Source organism: Mustela putorius, unplaced genomic scaffold (genome assembly GCF_011764305.1).
Source record: "Mustela putorius furo isolate JIRA1106 unplaced genomic scaffold, ASM1176430v1.1 tig00003875_pilon_pilon_pilon, whole genome shotgun sequence".
Taxonomy (NCBI): Eukaryota; Metazoa; Chordata; class Mammalia; order Carnivora; family Mustelidae; genus Mustela; species Mustela putorius.
Genome location: NW_025422026.1, coordinates 8,567,128 through 8,589,940, shown reverse-complemented (window position 1 = coordinate 8,589,940; position 22,813 = coordinate 8,567,128). Strand labels below are relative to the sequence as shown.

General features: G+C 38.9%; 1 protein-coding gene across 1 annotated transcript in view; it reads left to right on the top strand.

Annotated features, from left to right (window-relative positions):
* Positions 1-22,813, top strand: part of AGBL1 (AGBL carboxypeptidase 1) — a 727,538-nt gene that overhangs the window by 499,518 nt on the left and 205,207 nt on the right. Inside the window, exon 22 of the mRNA XM_004774140.2 lies at positions 9,656-9,819. Within this exon, the coding sequence (XP_004774197.2) occupies positions 9,656-9,819 (164 nt within the window). The remainder of the gene's footprint in view (positions 1-9,655; positions 9,820-22,813) is intronic.

The following is a 22,813-nucleotide window of genomic DNA, read 5'->3' as shown; positions in this document are numbered from 1 at the left end:
GTCGTAGTTTTCATGATTAAAAATAAAATAAGGGAAACGAAGAACACACGCACCCCCCCACCATGTATTTCTACCTGCTGTGAACGTTTTAGCGCACATCAATCGTTTTAACAATTTTAAATAAAATTGAGATCATAACGGACGTGTCACACTCTAGTCAACCTACTGTACTTCGGTGCTATCCCGTGAGTCTGTCCCCATGGTGTTGGGGACAAAACACATCATAGTCTTAATATTCCATGTTGTGAATACATTCAAACTTGACTAGAAATATATTGCCACACATTTAGGATTTTTTTTTTCTATTGTTCCTCTTATGATTATTTTCTTAAGAGAAATTTCTGGAATTTGAATTGTGAGCTCCAAGAAGTAAACATTCTTAAGGCTTTTGAAATAGATTTCCAAATTACCCTATGGAAATAGCATAGATATGACCTTCCATCAGCAACAGGTTATGATAATGTCCGTTTATAGCCCTTTGCCAGCAGAGCGTGATGATTTGGGGAGTGAGAGGTAAACGTGAATCGAAAAGCAAATTATGACATTTCATTGCTCTATTAATTTGCTTTTTATATCATGTTATTTTTTGTCCTTTATTGCAATTACATCTGTTGTTTTTTTTAAAGCATGGTTTCTGATATTTCAGGCTAATGAGATACATTTAAATTTTATTTATTCAATCATTACTATTTTCCTTTATAGTTTCTTCTTTGAGGATGTGCATAGGAAGACCTTCTCCTGGTCTGGAGATGATAGAGCATTGGAATATATGTTTTATTCCTCCGCTAATCATTCAAGTTTTTTTTTTTTTTTTAACATTTAATCCTTTCGTCAAAATGGAATAATTTTGTGTTTGGGTTAAGATTTTCCCCCAGAGTATTAACCAGTGATTTTTATTTGAGCCCCATTACAATCCATTTGCTGGTGACTTGGAAGGCACCTTTCCTGTATGCAAACCTGTACACATTCCACAGGCTTCGGCATTTTTCTTATTCTCTTTATCTACCATGTCTTGCCATGTCTTGTGTTAATGCCATAGCATTGAATTATTGTAAGTGCATAAGATCTTCCCATTGTTACTTTTTTTCCACTCCTCATTCCAAAATTATTCTTGGATACTTTTGCTGTTTATTCTTCTAAAATGGAATTAATTTGCCAAGTTTGAAAATCCCCAAACTGTTTTACTGATATGAGGAGAGAATTGACACGGCATGATATTGCTTTCCCAGAATTCAGCATATTGCTTTATTCTTTTAAATTTTCCTTGTTATCTCTTGGTGAGGTCCTGGGATTTATCATATAACCCTTGGGGTATTTATTATTAATTCTATTCCTAGATATTTTATAGTTGTGTTCCTATTGTGAATGGGGTTTTTATTATACTTAATAATTTATTTTGCTGGTTTATAGAAAGAAAATTGATTTCTGGATGTTTAATTTGTAACCTGTCTGCTTACTCAATTCTTGCCTTATATCTAATAGATTTTCTGTTTCAGTTGATTCCTTTGGTTTGTTTTAGTACATAATCAGTCTTCAAATAATGATAATGTGATTCCTTCCTTTCTAATATGTATGACTCATTTTTTCTTATCTTATTGAATTGTTTAGAATCTGTCAAAAATTATAAATAACAGTAGTGAGAGCAGGTCATAGTTTTGGTCATAGTTTTAATAAGGACTGTTCATGTCAAGTCTGGCTTGGAATATTGGTTTATCTAAGTATTTGCTATTATTAATGGTAATAATTAATACTTATATTACCTGCAAGGGACCAAGTGCCAATGTAAATTTGTATATATAAAACTCATTGAATTACCTCCATACCTCCATGAGATAGTAGTATTTTCCCCATTACACAGATGGGAAAAATGAGACACTAATAGGTCAGATGACTGCCCCAAGACCATATACTTAGCACGTGGCGGCACTGGAATTGGGGTGCCAGCAACCTGGGCCTCAGGGCCTGTGTTAACACCCACCCCGCCATACTGCCCCTTCAGGTCTAGAAAGATCTCAGATACTAAGTCTTGTATTGGAAATGGATGCATCCATCCAGAAGTTCTTGTTTTTCACTCTTCCGGCTTTTGATTTATTTATGTACTAATATTTATGTTAGTAGATTTCCTAGTGATATCATCCCCCTGCCTTTCTTAGAAAAATACTCTCTAGATCACGCTGCATAATCATTTTTATATATTCCTATTTCTGAACACAAACAACATTTTCTTTAATTGGGTTATGTCTGTATGTGGATATATGTATTATCTGTAGGTTTACGTAGGCATATATAGATATAATTGACAGATAGCATTATATTAGTTTCGGGTGTATGACACAGTGATTCAACATATAGACATAGTGTGAAATGAACACAATAAATCTTGGTAGTGTGAATCACCACACATAGTTACAACATTTTTTTTTTTCTTGGGAGGGAAACTCTTTAAGATCAACTCTCTTAGTAACTTTCAAATAAACAATACAATGTATTAATTATGGTTACCAAGCTGTGCATTACATTACATGACTGACTTATTTCATAACTAGAAGCTTGTACCTTTTTCGTACCCCCTACCCTTCTATCTATAACAACCATCAACCTGTTCTCCTAATCTATGAGTTCATCTTTTTTTCATTTTTTTTTTTTAAAGATTTTATTTATTTGACAGACAGAGATCACAAGTAGGCAGAGAGGCAGGTGGGGAGAGAGAGAGAGAGAAGCAGGCTCCCTGCTGAGCAGAGAGCCCGATGCGGGGCTCGATCCCAGGACCCTGAGATCATGACCTGAGCCGAAGGCAGCGGCTTAACCCACTGAGCCACCCAGGCGCCCCTCTTTTTTTCATTTTTTAGATTCCACAAATAAGTGAGAAAATACGGTACTTATTTCTCTATGCCTGACTTCTTATTCCTCTTATAATGATGCCCTTCAGGTCCATCCATGTGCTAACAGATGGCAGGATTTCCTTCCTTTTTATAGCTGAGTAATATTACACACACACACACACACACACACATGCATCTTTATTATCCATTCATGCACTGATGGACACTTAGGTTGTTTCCATGTGTTGGATGTTGTAAATGTAAATGTAAATATTTTAAGAGACATTTTGACACTTTACATTTTTTAAATTTTTAAAAATTTTATTTAATTTTATTTATTTTCAGTGTTCCAAAATTTGTTGTTTATGCACCACACCCAGTGCTCCATGCAATATGGTGTACATTTAATGCCTTCTCTTCTTTGGGTTTCTCTCCTTGAGGCCATCACACATAAACAACATTTTTGAGGCACAACTTTTCCTCCCAATTCTGTACATTTGCTTCATTGTCTTTGATATTTATGAGTGTGACTAAATTTCAGGGTTTTTTTTTTTAAGATTTTATTTATTTATTTATTTGACAGAGGGAGAGAGATCACAAGCAGGCAGAGAGGCAGGCAGAGAGAGAGGGAAGCAGGCTCCCCACTGAGCAGAGAGCCCGATGCGGGGCTCACTCCCAGGACCCCAAGATCATGATCTGAGCCGAAGGCAGAGGCTTAACCCACTGAGCCACCCAGGTGCCCCAATTTTAGCTTCTTTAATTTTGATTATTTATAGAGTCCCCAATGCTTTTCTTGTTTCTTTTTATTAATTATGTCTCATATATTTGGTGAACCTGTCTGATCTGCAGACTGATTTTTTTTAAAGATTGTATTTATTTATTAAAGAGAGAGAGAGAGAGAGCATGAGCAGTGGGGAGGAGCAGAGGGAGAAGAAGGCTCCCCACTGAGCAGGGAGCCTGATGTGGGGCTCAATCCCAAGACCTGGAGGTCGTGACCTGTGCCAAAGGCAGATGCTTGACTGACTGAGCCACCTATGTACTCCATTATTTTAAAATACAAAATAGTTCTTCCCTCCTTTTCCTCATCCCCTTTCCCCTCTTTTTTCTTTTTCTTGGCTTCTGTGTTGATTACCCAACTTGTCTGAATCTGAAATTGGAAAGGGAATTAGATCACTTTTCCTTAAGGTGCTTTAAAATTCTTATTCTCATATATGTATATATATATATATATATATATATATATATATGAATAATACACATACACATATACACATATATGTGTATATATATTTCACACACATACACATATATGTACATATATGCCATTCATATATATGTAATATATGTATATATGTGTCATTATTTTAACCTATTTTTTTCTTGAGATATTGGGAAATTTCTTGAGGCTGTCTGCTACGTAATGGATTTTATTTTCTGTATTGAACAGTCTGTTAACTCTTTCCACTTGTTCTTTAATTTAAAAATTATATTTTCCATCTCAACATATCGCTACTTCTGAGCTCCTGTCACATCTTTAACTTTACTTTACCAATGCAATCTACTCTTGATCCTTTATGAGATTATAAACAAGAAATGTCTTAGATTTTTCTCATTTCTGGTGGTGAATCTTTTTCATAAAAAAGACATTTGTTCAGTGTTTCAGAGTGTCATTCTCTTAACTGCAGTATTTGTGCAGTATTTGTGCATAGGTGTAACATTTTCCCCCCTGTGTGTGCTTTAGAGAGTGTCCAATTTTACCAAAAGAGACAGGCTTTGCCAAAAGGTGTTGTAGATCTTTGGATCTGTAAGATTATTGAATCTATAGGATACTAATTCCTCTCCACTTACAACTTGGGTTTAGGGATGGAAACAGAGGCCCGTGCGAACTTTGAGAACCAAGGGAAGAGCACCACATAGAGGCAGGGCCTCCAAAGATGAGGACATCTTGCTGAATCCGTGACAGCACAGTGTGTGAAGGGAGGGCATGAGGATGCTCGACTGTCTTGGCCATGGCTTTGGGTACAGCAGACAGAAAAGGAAAAGTCCTCATTCATAATTTCTAAACACAAATCCTCTTTTAAGCAGGTTAGGGGTCAAAGCTTAAGTGTATGCTGTGGCCCTAAAGGCTTTAAACTGAGGCCTTAGCCGGTAGTGGTCCCGATGGGTAGTCCCTAAGTACCTCATAGAAGAAAACACAAACTCTGGAGCAAAGAGCCTTGAGCCCTATCCACAGAGACTTTCTTCAAATTCAAAAAATGTGAATTTAGACTCTCAAAATATCATAAAGTATTTTAGCAGGCAGACCTACAGTATTGACATTAAACAGGAAGTTTAATGATGGATGCCCACAAAGACCATTTATACAGGACTAATCGGGAAGGGGAATATAAAATAACCATGTTTATAGTGTTCCAGAGACAGTTTTTGAGATGAATGAATCAAAGAGCAGATTCAGTGAAGCTGGAGAGCAAATTGTTAAAACGGAACATTGATATGAAAAGATACTCCGAATTTATTGTATTGATAGAGAAATTTAAAAAATATAAAAGTAAAGTTAAGAGATATGGACAACAGAGTAAAAATAAATAAGCTTAATAGGAGTGTTATGCTTGTCTTTGCTTTCTTTCCGGGGAACGGGGGAGAGGCAACACCCAGAGAGATAGTGGCTTACAGTTTTCTGAAACTGATAAGAGACACCAGTCTGTAGTGTCAGTAAATTACACGTAAAAGAAATAAAAGTAAATCTAAATGTAATTCAGGAGTGTACTGCGGAAGGGAAGTCTCCTCCTTTATTAGCATGCTAAACTTTTTTAAAAAGTTTCTGGTATGTGGATCTTCTCTTGATAACATCTCTCCTCCAAATTTCTCTGTTTTATCAGCAAATCACACCAAAAATGTCTAAAAGGTATATGTGGTATTGGTGGTGGTCACCTCCATCTTCATTGTGAGATGGTCACCAGAAATCACGTCATTATGTGTCTTGTACTTTGCTTTTTTCAAACCCACCTGTGGTTAAATCAGAAGTGTTTTCCATATTGTTAAATGGCTGTTATAATTATCGCTTTAATGGCTTTATTATAACTCATCAAATTTATTCCATTATAATTTCCTCAGCCATTTCTTCCTTACTAGATATTTAGTGTTTTATTTCCTTCAAATTTTGAGTATTATATATAACTTTGACACAGTATATATATTTTATGCATATAGCTTCACTTTTATTTTGAATCAGTCCCTCAGGAAAAATTTACAGAAGTGACATTACCATGTCAGATGTCATTGCATTTTGATATGTGCCAGCTTTTATCATAAGAGTCTGCACTATGTATCATAAATTTGAATATATTTCTACCCATTTGCTGGGTGTAAGAGGCATTTTTATTTAATAATAAAATAAAGTATTTTTTCCATGCTTGGTTATTAATTGCTTTCCTCCTTTTGTTCACCAATTATCAATATATGTACTTTTTAAACATGTTTCTGGACCCTGTGTTTATCTTACCAATATGTAATTTTCTTAATTAACACAAATATTCCTCCCATATCTATGGTACTTAAGTGTGTGATGGTGAGGGTAGTAGCCAATTATGGAGACGAATATACATGTGAATCAACTGTCTGGCTCCGCTAACACTCATTTCTAACACTGTTCTCTCTTTCCTTTCCCTTTTAAAGTAGTTGAACAAGCAAAAAATATTCAGCTCCCAGACCATTGTAAAGCTGGAGTTGGCTCTATTACACAGGTCTGGCCAATAAAATATAAGCAAGTGTGTGCTGGTACCTCCATTCTCCATTTTCTCTTTCTCTTTCCTTGAATGATGTGCTGGCTGGAGCTACAGCAGCCTCCTTGCAATCATGAGAAAACCTGGAGAATGACAGATACGGTAGTCCTGATTTTCTTAGGGCACTGATGTTTAATGCCATAAACTTTCTACCTGAAAACTTATCATGGAAAATAAAACACCATTCATGTTAAAGTCACTATAGTCAGTCTTTCTGTTACTGGCGATGGAAAAAAAATTGTAATTAACACATATTGGCTGAGAGGAGAGGAGAGTTGGAGCTCTATTTTGACAGACAGAGACCACAAGTAGGCAGAGAGGCAGTCAGAGAGACGGGGGGAAGCAGGCTTCCTGCTGAGCAGAGAGCCCGATGCAGGGCTCAATCCCAGGACCCTGGGATCATGACTGGAGCCAAAGGCAGAGGCTTTGCTCCACTGAGCCAGCCAGGTGCCCCGAGTCTCTATTTTAATAAGACTCACTTTTAAAGTAGCCCAAAGGCAGTTTCATTTATGAACTCGTGACTGTAGACCCATGATAACTGATGCAGGCAGATCTCAGGCTTTCTAAATTTTGTCTACCTGTTTTCTGGATCATATCCAGAGATGTGAATGCATCCCCTGAAGCAAAAATGAAGTATTTCACTCTTCGTGACATTTGGCAGTGGCGGAACATAATTAAAGGCATTCATATACTTGCTACCCCAAAAAGCGAAGTTCCACTTGACAAATAGGGTGTGTATCCAAGAGACGGTACGTTCATGCTGCTCCGTAGCCGTCCACATAAAGCCATTGCTTATCCATTTCTCATATTTTGAAGATAAGCTATATAATAAACTATTGGCTCCATGCCAGGGATCATGCTCGGTTCTTGCCTTTGAGGATTTCATTTCTAGATTGTGTATGGCGGTAAGAAGAGACTATCCATATCAATAAATTTTTTGGATACCGGGTGAGAGTAAAAAGAGTGTATTAAAGAAAGATTCATAATGGAGATCAAAATGGAATAGGTGATTTACTCAAGACCACGAAGCCAGTAAGTGGTACAAGTTCCTTTAATCCAGGTCTTCTCAACAAGTCTTTTTTAGAATACCAACAATTGCTTGAAATAAATGGACTGATATTTGGGATATGGAAATATTTTTTGTTATAAAATTGCTATCATTTTGGCTGTTTTTTTTAGAAGCTGACTTATACCATGGTGTTGCCCCTGACCTCTCAAGATGGCTCATGCAGTGAGATTTGTTTCCACCAAGGATTTGTCCTCCTTTTGACCTGTAGGTGCTCTGCTAGAGGCTGGGGTTACACATATGTATCAGGCAACCTGCCTGCCTTGAGGGGCCGGATTTAGTTCATATGCTCCTTGTTTACTCTTTCTTGCCACCAGCAAGGTGGCTGATTGAGGAGGAGGGCATGGCCTTCGCTTTGTAACTCCCCACGCAGCTGGCCATTCTAGAAGGAAGAAGAACAGCCAGGAAAACAAGGTGTAAGAACAAGGTTGGAACTTTAGCAAATGGAAAGAGACTGAGATGTTTCTCTCTTTAAACAGTGATCTTTTCTACTGACTGAAGAAAAATTACTTGTTAAACATCTGTCTTCCCCTCCCATTTCTGTTGTTTACAGAGGAACAGACTTCCCTTTACTCTGAAGCAGTGTCTCCTTTCTTTAGGAAAACAGGTGTCCAAACATGCAGCAAATAAAATTTTCAAACAACTTTGAAATAAGCTGAAATAGACCTACTTTCCTTTATCCTTTTACCTAGAAATTCTTTCGTGAGGCTGATAAATTCCCAGTTTGCAATTTTGTTTTCCGTTGTGATGCTTATGACCAATCTTTTTGGATTTTTACTATTACATCTCTGTTTCCTGTATCACTGCTATTTGGATATGAAAATCTCTTTAAAAATAATATTCAACTATTAATACTTTTTCATTGAAATGAAATATATTTATAGAGATAGAGAACTCAGGACCACGTTGAATTCTGTCATATTAGATATATTTGCTAGGCATAAGGAAGGAGAAATTGAGCTGATACTGACCAGCATTTTGTAGACCCTGGATTATCACCACATGCCCAAACGTGTGGAGGGAAGAATTTTGATCTCATTTTTCAGATGAGAAAATTGGAGCTAATAGTGTTCATTAAGTCCAAGATCACACAATCAGAAAAGGTGAAGTCAAGATTCAAATCCAATTCCTATCTAATTTCAAAAACCATGCAGTTTGTACTTCATTATGTAATGGATAACACTTTGTTGAAGAGTCAACTCATGATTCACTTACTAGTCCCTATCACTGTGCGTTCATGGATAACTGAATGGGTCTCAGCTGCATGGGTCTAACTCTCCTTTCCCTGTGTAATGGATGAAATAGCAACACCTACCTCATATAACTTTAATAAGTATTCATTGAATTAAATCCATGTGAATGGGCTCAGAACAGCATGTGGCACCTAGTAAATGCTCAATAAAATTGTTTATTATTGTATGTTGCTTCATGGGTAATAGCACAGAGTAAATATCATGGCTTTTCTCTCACGTACTATCACATTACAGATTAAATAAATGCTGGTGGCGTTGTCTTTAAGTTTTGGAATTTATATATAAAGGATCTCCCTCATTCTTGTCCACTGGTTGACAGAAAGGAAAGGGCATCTCTTAATACAGTCATTTACAATCTTTTGTTTCAACAGTGGAACCCTTTTTAAAAATACAGATGGAAGCACTGTTGTTTTGATTAAAGAGGGGGAAGTGAACACCACTTCTGGAACACCACATACCTCTCTGCCCTTCAGGACCCCTGCCAGCGCATTACTGTCCTTGGTGGGTGGGGGGTGGTTCCTTCTGGGAAACCCTGGATGACACATAACGTAGACTGAGAACTACCAATCCAGAAAACACCCAACAAAGCCCATTAGATAGCGGCTGATGAATGCTATTAATTCTCAATTTCTGTGATAGTCATGTGTCCAGGAGTTCTCTCTCTCTATTCCAAATTGTCTTCACTCCATTCCCATTATATAGTCTCTTCTGATGGTTTTATTTACCTGGCAGGGTCTCCAGTTTGGCACCAGTGAGCTGGAGGAGATGGGAGCCATGTTCTGCTTGAGTTTACTCATCTTGGAACTCAAGTCCGTAAGCTGCAGCCGTCAGCTCCTGACCCGGGCTGCGACTCTCCTGAATGCGGTTGAAGAAGCCCTGGACCACCACCTCCAACGGTAAGTTGCTCACAGCAGTGGGAGGGAGATTTGGACCTCGGTGTTCCGATCGGAGCCCATCTTGGAGGTGAAAGCCAAGTGGTCCTACAGGTCTTTGACGAGGAGACCATACGGAGAAGCCGCCAACTGAAGGTAAGGACAGTGGTGGTTTAATGGAGCCAGACCCGGGGCATCCTCACTTCTTGCTGAACACAGAGCGAATGGTGCCTACTTGTACACATAAAAGCATATATAAAGCTACATGTATCTATAAACATGTATTATACATAAATTTTGCTTATGGTAGAGAAGATGCAGCTTAGCAAACACACACACATGGACCTATGCGTCTGCTTGCCAGTAGCGTGCCAGTAGCGTGTTTGTATGTATACAAGCATCATTTTGGAGCCATTACTCAGCAAAAAAAGGCAATCTCATGGCCAACATCTAGGAACTTGGGGACAAGAAATATTTGACTCTCCCTGTTCTTAAAAAGCACTGTTCCTTCTCAGATCATGAGAAGAACCACCTGACGGTGATTTATGTATTGGCCTGGAGACCCTGACTCACGGCCACCGCAGGGGAATGAGGGATCTCCAAGAACTGTGAGGATCATTAATGGTGTTGAGTCAAGAGAGGGAGAACCATTATCCAAATGAGCTCTTTTGATGCTCTTTACTATAGACAGATATTTTAGACTTGATCAAAACAGAAGCAGGGGGCAAGAAAGAAAGAATGGCCGTGTGGGAGAAGAGAGGACCAAGAAAAGAAGAGTCAAAGAAGACTAAGTCAATTGGCCATGCTTTGAGGCAGGGAATGGATGGGGCCTTGAGTGGCTGGGGGAGGAAGTGGCTGCTGGTAAACCAGGAAGCATCTCCTCATGCCCTTCTGGTCCAAAGGCAGAGATCAAGCCATTGATACTGGGGCTGTTTTATTTCTAGCGTATTTTCATTAATCTTCTTCCTGCCGCTGTGAGGCTGCGGTTCCAATGTGACTTCTCACCAAATGGCCAGTCAAGCCTGGAAAGATCTAGCAGCGTAAATTAATTTTGCTTTGGAAGGTACTGGTTTCTCTGAGACTTAATTACCTAAATGCGGTAATTAACTTGCTCATCACACTGTACTGTAGATCACAGACCATGGAGACCTAAGTAAATCTGGACCTCTTTCCTCCCTCGAGACACTGGCCCTGATTTCTATTGTTTTGACATCATCCCGACTGCTGTCTGCCCCTGCTCCTTTCGGTCCCGCTCAGCACCCCCAGGCATGGTGCGTTGGGCATCACTGTGGCGGGTCAGTGGCTTCCCTCTTGACAGCAAGTGCTTCCACCTGCCAGGATACATATTTCAACTTGTCTTCTCATCTTTTCCTTTGCTAAGCTGTGTTGGGTGCAGGCATGCCTGAATTTTCTTTCTTTCTTTCCTCCCCCCCCCCCCCCCTCTTCTCTGCTGCTCATTGAGGGAAGATTGAGCAGACCTGGCATTGCTTGCTTTCCCTGAATTGATTGCGCCCGTCTGTTTGATCCAATGCAGTGAGGATTAGTTGCCTGCAAACTGGAACAAGAGGAAATCTATCAAACAAGTGCCTCTTCTAATTCAAGTCTAAAGAATTTGGTGTCGAGCTCCAAATACAATGGCTGCTGTGTGGGTTGTCATAAGAAGATGGTATTTCCCGCTCCTCCCTGCCACTCTGCACTCCTGTTAATGTTTCAGTCACAAGCAGCGCATGCGTCCTGACGCTTGAAATCCTCCATGACCTCTGGCCCTCCTTAGGCTGGTGCAGCTTCTTAAGGGCAGGATACCTACATGCAGGATGTGATTCATGTGTGCGTTTTATTTATTTATTTTATTATTTTATTTTTTTCATGTGTGTGTTTTAATTGGATTTGAATTCAGTTTAAGAGGCACTGAGTTTCGGTGCCGATGGCAGGATGGAATTTGCCCATTTCACCCAAATGTGTGTATCTCAATCCGTCTTTCTGTTCATCCAGGCAGTTGATCAAAATAGATGTGGTTCCTGCCCAAAGGACCCCAAACTACCTGAGAGCAAAATCACCTTGAACCTATCTTGACCCAGTAAATATTCTAGCCAATAAGCGTGTATCCATTAAAGGATGGCAGAGGGGAACTTAAGACAGTAAAATCTGTTGGTTTGCAATCAACAGCAGGCTGTTCGAGTACCCTTTGATTAGTTTCTGATGAATAGGGCTCCATCACAAGATATAATAATCAGGACAGCCAAGCAAATCCTAGGGATCCAGTTAGCAACAGGTTCTCCCTCTAATATGAAGGGTGTGACTAATGTTTATCAACACTGTGCTCCGTATGGTTTCAAGAGGAGAGATCTGCCACCCCCTTCCCCACCTAACCTTTCCCTGGGCATGCTCTGCAGGACAGGCTTGTAGACTTCAGGAGGATTCTTTTTTAGTTGCACAGAAGGAAATACTAGGGAAGGTAAAGGGCAAGTTTTTACCTAAAACTCTTTTTTTTTTTTTTAGATTTTTTTTAAAAAAACTTATTTATTTGACAGAGAGAGAGAGAGAGAGAGAGAGAGATTGATTACAAGTAGTCAGAGAGCCAGGCAGAGAGAGAGGGAGAAGCAGGCTTCCTGCTGAGCAGAGAGCCCAATGCTGGGCTTGATCCCAGGACCCTGGGATCATGACCTAAGCCCAAAGCAGAGGCTTAAACCACCGAGCCACCCAGGTGCCCCTAAAACTCTGTATTTAAAGAAACGCGAGGACATGGTATTTTGAGTCTCTTCGGCCCCATAGAAATTGTTCACCCCTGGGGAGTGATGTTCTGGGAAGATAAAATATGGCTCTGCGCCCCGAACAACGTGTTTTTTGACAATAGGTTTCATGCCTCATTTACCATCAAAACAATTAGAGTGTAGTCAACATCCACGGAGCAACTTCACCATTTTTCATGAGCGGAGAAAGAGCAGAAATGGTGGATGTCTGCCCAGGGACTGAAGCTCAGACTGAAGTATGGTGCGGGCCTTCTTTGTTTGGGTTTGTCTTCTCCAGGTCTCTTCTTCCCAGTTGCTTGTTTAAGAAAAACGCCTGCAGACTCCTTCTCTCCTCTTCCCTCCTCCTTTTTCTCGGTCTTTTCCCCGGAAATACTTGCGCACATGCTGCAGGAATGCTCGGCTGTGTCTTCCGAGGTGTCGTGTATCTGTTGTGACAGGTCTTCTGCAAAGTCATTTCACAGGTTTGCTGCGTCAGCCCCTGCGCCTCTCCATCAGTATCCCTTCGCTGCCTCTAGCTCTTCTCCGCTGAGCTCCCCCATCTCCGCTTCTCCCTCCATTAATAACAGACACGCTCGGAGTTTCCGAGCTGTGCCTGGCTGATGGCTCAGGATCTGGTTTATTCTCCCAAACTGTGGTCTCTAAACCTTATCCCTTTTAAAATAGATTTTATTTCTAAGAGCTGTTTTAGCTTCACAGTACCATTGGGAGGAAAGTATGGATATCCCATGCATATTTTGCCCCCAACATATACAGCCTCTCCTATTATCATCATCCCCCACTGGAATGGAGGCATCTGTGGCAGTTGATGTAGTGACATTGACACATCATTATCATCAAAGTCCATCGTTTACCTTAGGGTTCACTCTTGCTGTTGTATATTCTGTGGGTTTGGACAAGTGTATAATGACATGTGTTATCATTATAGTTTCATACAGCATAAGTTTCAATGCCCTAAAAATCCTCTGTACTCTGCCTATTCAACCCTCCCTCCCCATGAACCCCTGGCAGCCACTGATCTTTTTACTGTGTCCATAGTTTAACCTTTTCCAGAAAGTCATATAATTGGATCCATATAGTATGCAGGCTTTTCAGATTGGCCTCTTTCTCATAGAAATATGCATTCATGTTTCCTCCATGTCTTTTCGTGACTTGATAGCTCATTTAGTGTTAGCACTGACAAATATTCCATTGTCTGGATGATTCATAGTTTATTTACCCATTTGGCCACTGAAGGACATTTTGGCTGCCTCTAAGTTTCGGCAATTATGAATAAAGCTGCTATGAACATCCGTGGACAGGTTTTGTGTGGACAGAAGTTTTCAGCTCCTTTGCGTAAACACCAAAGAGTGTGATTGCTGGATCGTATGGTAAAAGCATGTTTTATTTTGTAAGAAATCACCAAACTGTCTTCCAGAGTGGCTGCACTGTTTTGCATTCCCAGCAGCCATGAATGAGAGTTCATACTGCTCCACATCCTCACCAACATTTGTCTTTGTCAGTGTTCTGGATTTTGGCCATTCTTACAGGTGTCTAATGGCATCATTTCAATTTGCATTTTCTGGATGGCATACCAGGTGGAATGTCTTTTCATATGCTTATTTACCAGATGTATGTCTATCTTCTTTAGTGAGAAGTCTTTAAGGTCATTAGCCCATTTTTTAATCAGGTTCTTTCCTTATTGTTGAATTTTAAGAGCTCTTTGTATATTTGGGGTAACAGTCCTTTCTCAGATGTGTCTTTGGCAAATATTTTCTCCCAGTCTGTGGCTTGTCTTCTCCTTCTCTTCACAGTATCTTTCCCAGAGCAGAAATCTTTCATTTTAATGAAGTCAAGCTCATCAGTTACTCCTTTCATTCATCCTGCCTTTGTTTGGTATTATATCTGAAGAGTCATCGCCAAACTCAACTGGATTTTTTCTAACATGTCTTCTAGACACACCGGTTGCTTTCGCATTACAGTCTTTGCCATTTTTAGGTGAAAAGAGGATGTGGTTTTAATTTATAGTGTTACCTCTTCTGATATAGATAAAATGTTTCTGTATTATTTCTTTTTAAAATAAATTTCCTGGGTATGTCTTTTGGTTTTTATTCCTTTCAGCATCATGTTTTTTCCTTTCTTAAATTTATATTTAAATTAATTGAAATTTCTGTGTTAAAGATATTCAACACCTCTTTGTCATAGATATTGCAAATACTTTTCCTATTTACCTTTTCACACTTTTTTTTAATGTAGTTTATTGACTTTGGATGTTTTTGTTTTTACATGGACAGGTGTACCAGTTTTTTTCTTTGTCCCTTTTAGCTTTGACAGCATACCTCCTTCAGTTGAATAACAAATGATTCATAACTCAATTATCCAAATAATAATTCATTGTAAAACTGTGTCAATTGATATTATTATACTGAGGTAGATGCTTTTATAATGAGTCTATTTACATATTATAATTTCTTTTCCAGTTACAATTAAATAATTCCGTATTTCTAAATTAGTCACCATTTGCCCTAGTAATTACTAAATAATCCATCATTAATTAGTAATGCGAGTCTCTTTACAGTATCTACATGTGAATGTACCTAGGTCTATTTTTTGATGTTCTGTTCTCTTCAGTTTTTAATACTGTAGCTGTACAACTTAAATATGTAATGTTACAAGCACCACCTCATTAATATTTGTTTTAAAAATGTGCTTTGCTATTTTCCCTTCCTTGTTTTTTTTTTCACTGATGGGCCCTATAATGAGTTGTTAACTGCCAAGAATGAAACCACTGGGATTTTAACTCAAACTACATTAAATTTAACTCAAACTACATTAAAATTATAGATTTTTTGGTCTGTTGACTGTTTGCCCATATTGCTTTTTCAAAATCTGAAATTTTGTCCCACTAATTTAGCTCTTCTTTGGTGTTCACAAAGGAAGTATTGTAGGGGTTCCTTTTGTACCCTTTTGTGCAATTCTTAGATATATCATCAAAAGCTTTTAATTTTCATATTTTAAATTTTCTCATTACTCTTAAAAGTCTTTTCTACATATTTTTCTAAATGGCTGTCATCATGATATAGGAAAACTCTGAATATATATATATATATATATATATTTATTTATTTATTTATCTGTTTATAATTTCATTGAACTCTGTAGTTATACCTAAAAGTGTTTCCATGGATTTTTCTGGTTTGTTTTTTTTTTTTTTAGAGAAGTTGTCATGCCATTTATAAATTTTGATAATTAGCTTTACTCGTTTTTGTGTTTTTTAAGATTTTATTTATTTATTTGACAGAGAGAGGGAGTACAAGCAGGAGGAGCTGCAGAGGGAGAGGAAGAAGTAGGCTCCCCGCTGAGCAGGGAGCCCAATGTGGGGCTTGATCCCAAGACCCTGAGATCATGTCCTGACCTGAAGGCAGATGCTTAACCCACTGAGCCACCCAGGCAGGCCTATAGCTTTACTCAGTTTTTATTCCTTTTTATAGTATTGGCTAGAGTTTGAGAACATTTTTAAGGCTGCTTCTATTCAGATCCTATATTCTATTCAGATCCTTGCTGTGAACCTAACTTCAAAATGGGAATGACTCTAAACATTTGAACATTAAGTAAAATGTCTGGTTTTGTTTTTTAATTTACTTGAGAGAGAGAGAGAGAGAGAGCATGAGAGAACAGGAGGTGGGGGAGGGGCAGATGGAGAGGGAGAAGCAGATGCCCCATTGAGCAGGGAGCCCAGTGCGGGGCTGGATCCCAGGACCCTGAGATCATGACCGGAGCCCAAAGCAAATGCTAACTGACTGATCCACCTGGGCACCCCCATCTGTTGTTTTGATATTAATGCCTGATAACTTCTTTATAAATTAGCTTTTTAGCATATTAATTTAAAAAAGCAGGGTTGGATGATGAATTTCATCCATTTGTTTGGTATCTAGAAAAATGATTATTACTTTTTTAAAAATTTATTTTCAGCATAACAGTATTCATCGTTTTTGCACCACACCCAGTGCTCCATGCAACCCGTGCCCTCTCTAATACCCGCCACCTGGTTCCCCCAACCTCCCATCCCCCACCCCTTCAAAACCCTCAGATTGTTTTTCAGAGTCCATAGTCCCTCGTGAACCATGAGAGACTATGATTATTACTTTGAATTAATAAAGTCTAAAATTATGTTAGTAGAGCCTCTAATACTCATCCATCCTTGAAAATCTAAGATACCATTTTATCATAGATATTGGTATTATTTACTGTGAATTGAGGAGGTTTGTGCCTGTATTTGTGAATGAGTAAAATCTGTGTTTAGTGTGTATTGTTCTATGATGTGGAACACTTTCCATTTCCTAGGATTTATCCTTGAACATACACATCTTGAACATATACAAATTACCTGTAAAACCATTTGTTTCCCATTTGTTCGAAACAAAGATATTACTTGTCCACTTCTCTTTTCCCATATAAGGAGTATCTGTGACATTTAGATTGCCTTATAGTCATAATCAAATCACTTTAAAATTCAGTTTTGTTTAATTACTTGCATTGCTCTTTTCTATCCATTCCATACAATCATGTCCCCATTATTTTTTCTAGGTTGATTCATGTCACATTTTTTGCTAGAGCATACCTTAAAAAAACAACAAAAAAAATTTTTTAATGAATTTTTTTGGGGGGTAAAGTAAATCAAAGGTATATTCTTCTTTTTGATAAAAAGATTTTATTTATTTATTTGCAAAAGAGAGAATGAGGGAAAGAGAGAGAGAGAGAGTGCACACATGAGAGGGGTGAGGGTTAGAAGGAAAAGCAGACTCCCCGCTGGGCAGGGAGCCTGATGTGGGACTTGATCCTGGGACTCCAGGATTATGACCTGAGCTGAAGGAAGTCGCTTAACTGAGCCACGCAGACGCCCTCAAAGGCACATTCTTGGCACATTCATATCCGTGTGACTCTTTCTTCCCCTTACACAGAAATTCCACTGAGCCTCCCTGGAGAATTCATTCACTGTAACAGTGTGGACATATTCTACCGTTTAATCCTGTACACTCAGTCTGGTTGGGCACCCTCAGCACGCACCCTGATTTTGTTGCCTTAATAGTTGTCCTGGTTTTTCTTGTTCATTAACATCAACATTCTTTTTCTAGCACATCAGAAATATTTCTTCTTTGGCATTTAGGTACTTCTGGTTGATTTCAGTTTGAACCTTTCTTCCCCTCTGACATGGCTTTCAATTCCCAGAAAGCAGTGATTCCATACCACGTCTTCGTCTTTGTTTCTCTGGAATGTTTGGCATCTGCTTCCCAACCTATGCCTCTGTCTCTTCCTCCCCCTTCATCATCTTTCTTCTTCGGTCCCATTCACCAAGTTCTGGAGGCTATTTGTCCTCACAGAGTCTCTCCTCTTTGCTAATAATGTGTTTTGATTTCCGTTACTTTAAATTTTTTATTTTTTATAAACATATATTTTTATCCCCAGGGGTACAGGTCTGTGAATCACCAGGTTTACATACTTCACAGCACTCACCAAATCACATACCCTCCCCAATGTCCATAATCCCACCCCCTTCTCCCAAACCCCCTCCCCCCGGCAACCCTCAGTTTGTTTTGTGAGATTAAGAGTCATTTATGGTTTGTCTCCCTCCCAATCCCATCTTGTTTCATTTATTCTTCTTCTACCCACTTAAGCCTCCATGTTGCATCACCACTTCCTCATATCAGGGAGATCATATGATAGTTGTCTTTCTGCTTGACTTATTTCGCTAAGCATGATACGCTCTAGTTCCATCCATGTTGTTGCAAATGGCAAGATTTCATTTCTTTTGATGGCTGCATAGTATTCCATTGTGTATATATACCACATCTTCTTGATCCATTCATCTGTTGATGGACATCTAGGTTCTTTCCATAGTTTGGCTATTGTCGACATTGCTGCTATAAACATTCGGGTGCATGTGTCTCTTTGGATCACTACATTTGTATCCTTAGGGTAAATACCCAATAGTGCAATTGCTGGGTCATAGGGCAGTTCTATTTTCAACATTTTGAGGAACCTCCATGCTGTTTTCCAGAGTGGCTGCACCAGCTTGCATTCCCACCAACAGTGTAGGAGGGTTCCCCTTTCTCCGCATCCTCGCCAGCATCTGTCATTTCCTGACTTGTTGATTTTAGCCATTCTGACTGGTGTGAGGTGATATCTCATTGTGGTTTTGATTTGTATTTCCCTGATGCCGAGTGATATGGAGCACTTTTTCATGTGTCTGTTCGCCATCTGGATGTCTTCTTTGCAGAAATGTCTGTTCATGTCTTCTGCCCATTTCTTGATTGGATTTCCGTTACTTTACATTGAGATTCGTTGCTTCTGTTTCATTATTTCTCATCAGCATCATCTCTTTTATTCCTTTTGTAATATGGTCTGTTCCTGTTCCATTTCAATCTGTACTTTTTTCATATAATGTTTCATAAATTCCATTTTAAAAAAATTTTCCTGATACCTTCCCAGGAACTACGTCAGACTGGCTTCCATTTCTGGTGGCCAGTCATTCCCCAAAGTGTGCATCTCTCTGTTCTTGGTGGAGGCATCCATTTCTTTGTAGGTCAACATTTCAACATTTCACCACATCACAACTTTTCACCTCCCGGATTGTTCTGATCCGTCCCTCCTCTTCTTTCAGCTTCTATTCCCTCATTTCTTGTTGACTCATCTTTAAATCATGAGAGCTCTGTCAAGACTCACAATTGCATGATAATCCAGGCTTTGGGTGTTCTTTGAACTCTGGTGCAGTCTCACCCAATGCAGATCGTTCCCCTGTGTGTAGTGACTTGATTTAGATGGTGCTTTTTCTTTGAGATTTCATGTTACTTTGGCTTTTATCTGAGAGTATAGATTTTAGGATGATTGTATTGGGGAAGTTAAGGAGGAAGGAAGAGTTCTAGGCATCCCTGGACATGCTCTGACTTTCTCAGGATGACCACTTAATATTTTCTGAGAGAATATGTGAATTAATTGAGATTTACTGTTATGAGTGAACTAGTATTAGAAGTGAGTTCATATTTTAGATTCCTTTTGGAGGAAATTAATGACAGTTGTGATGGCCATGATGTACTCTCCGAAGTCACTTGCCATATCATCTCATTGAAGCATTTCAATAACCCTACAAAGTAGGCATTGTTATGTCCATGTACTGGTAAACCCATTGTGACTTAGAAAGACCCTGAGGCTTGCCTAAAATGGCAGAGTTGGTAAGTTGTAGAGCTAGCATTTGAACCAGGCCAAAGAATCAGTGCTCTTAATCACAAAGACATTCTGTCTTCTGATAGATAGTAATAGTGAACACATAAGAAACATTTATTCTTTTCACTACCGGACTGTGCATTTTGCATGCATCACTCTTTCCTTGTTTTATCTTTTAAACTGGGGGTTGGCAGACTTTTTCTGGAAAGAGACAGAAGACGTTTTAAGTTTTGTGGACCATATGGTCTCTTTGCGACTGCTCAGCTCTGCTGTGTTAGCATAGAAGTAGCCATAGACAGTATGTAAATATATGGACATGGCTGTATTTCACGAAAACGTTATTTACAAAAATAAGCAATGGACTGGATTTGTCCGACTAAGCCATAGTTCGCCAACTCTTGCTTTCAACACTTCTTTGAGGTGTGTACGATTATTATCTGCCCTGTGCAGATGAAGAAACTGGAACTCGGAGAAGCCATGTGTCTTGCCTTTCCCCGAAGCTGGTAAAAAGATTAGGGGTAAAACCAGTTAGTATGGCTAGGCATCCTTGATGCTTAATGATTACAAATACTAAGCCTTACCGACCTTTAGGATGGTCAGTGAATGGTACCTATCTCATCTCTCCTGAGTTCCAAATCAAATAAGAAACAGAACACAGGAGCTGATCAGATTGAAATAAAACATAACTGCTTTATTACTGGTAATGAGTTCGTGATCATGTCCCCACCAGAATTGAACTTCCTTACCCCGAACTATAGGGTTAGAGTCTGCCTTGCTAAGCCAGTCATGCATGGGAGCAGTGGGTGTGTTCTGAGTCAGGTCATACAGGAAGAGAAGGAACACTGAGGCCACAGGGTGCTCAAGTTCACTCAGCATCTCCCCCCAAACCACCAGTTCCATGTTATTCTTCCTTCCTTAGAAAGAATGAATGGGGACAGAAAGTGGAGTACAAATGTCTACTCCGGGGCCAAGATGGGCCAAAATGGGGACTCTAGAAATCAGCAGAATCCCTCCCCAAAAGGTACCATTATAACGAAACAGTCATAGAGGCTCAGTGTTTTATACTCTATTTCCATCAATTCCCATTCTTATTACCTTGAAATTTTGATAATATCATTCTTCCTTTGTCTTTTGTCACCCTTACTACATTCAGATTATTTTTTAAAAGTAGCCCATGGTATCCAAATAGGAGAATATTTTTAGTTTCATTCTATAGTTGTAGGCAGAGAAATGCCCAGTGATTACAAGAAGGGAAATGCTAGAATGGGACCTAGGCTGGGGGCCTCTTGAGACTGAATATCATATGTTCCTTTAAAACAGTAAATGGTTCCCTAGTGGATCAAAATAAATGAACTAACCAGGAAGAAATGCTAATCTTAGCTTGGAAAAATAGCAACAGAAAACCCAATTCCATTTGTAAAGAAAGGCAAAGTCAAGTATTTTTGTTATTTAAAATAATCTGTTAAATAAAATAATTAAAATACAAATGTTAGTGTGTCTATGAGGAGGGAGATTTAATATCATACAGCTGTCTGTAAACTGGTTTACTTTCCTCTGGAGAGGAATCTAGCAACTTGTAAAATGGTCCATCAAAACCTCTCATTTAATCCTGTATTTCCAGCTCTAATATCCCTTAAGAAAATAAACTTAACAGAAAACAATATTTAATATGTAGGTATTTATAGCAATGATACTTATATCCCCCAATGAATTTAAACAGTCCAGATTCTTAGCAGTAGTAAGAAGAAAAGAAAACCATTGTTGATTAATTTTGTAGAATAGTATGAAACTGTAAAAATAATTTGTATGTTAATATGTGTGTGTATGTGTATATATATATATATAGAGAGAGAGAGAGAGAGAGAATAACAATAATAACAAACATTCATTAGAGCTTAACTATGAATCAGTTGCTGGGCTAAGCATTTTAAAATTATTATGTCAATCAGATATATAATCCTGTGTGACAGATGCTATTATTAGCCTCCCCTTTTGCAAAAAAAAAAAAATTAAGTTTTATGGAGGTTAAGAGTTTTGCCAAATGTCATGAATCTTTTTTTTAATTTTTTTTAAAGATTTTATTTGTTTATTTGACAGACAGAGATCACAAGTAGGCAGAGAGGCAGGCAGAAAGACGGGGGGAAGTAGGCTCGCCACTGAGCAGAGAACCCGATGTGGGGCTCGATCCCAGCACCCTGGGATCATGACCTGAGCCGAAGGCAGAGGCTTTAACCCACTGAGCCAAATGTCATGAATCTTAAGAGACTGCTGGCTTTTGAAGTTCATCTGTGTAACTCCTAGAGTTGGGGGCCATTGAGGTTATAATATAAATTGAAGGTAACGTTATTAGTTTCGTGAATCCTACAGTCCCCCAACTATATGTCTTGGGTGCACATATGTCTCTGTGTGTTTGTTAAGTTTTAAAATCTGAATGATTTGGGTCATTTTGGCCCAGAAATATCCCTTGATTGTTTTAATACCATTCAGGGAAGTCGGTGCATGTCATCTTCGATGGAATGTTTATCTCCGTAGGTGGGATGCATCGCAAACCATGGGGAGAAGAATTCAAAAGAGGAAGATGAAAGAGATTGCAGACAGAGAGGAGTCAAAGTGCATTTTTTTTCATATTGCATTTGCTATTTGCAAAATGTTCACACTTAATAACAGCCATGGACGCCAACCTAAAAGAAATCCCATTTTACGAGTGATTCCATGGGAGCCCAGGGAGGCTAAGTGACTTGCTAGGTGTAGTTAAGTGATTTACCTACTGCCAGTCAACACTGGGGATATCGTTCACCTATGCCTCAGGCTCAACCAAATGAACAGCTGGTCTCCTGCCTATGAATCTATAAATACCTGAAAGTAAAATAGGCTACCAGACCCTAGAGAAGGTTTTTCATCAGGAAACTTGCTCCTCCTACTCTTTGTCGACTTCAGCCTATTCTGTCTTTGTCTTTGTTGTTAATTCTAAAAATGGAAGGCAAATAAAACCTGTGAAGTTTTTCCCAAATAGGAGAGCCTGTTTTTACTTAAGAAGGCTGCAAATAGCCTGGCATGGGTAGCTAAGTTAA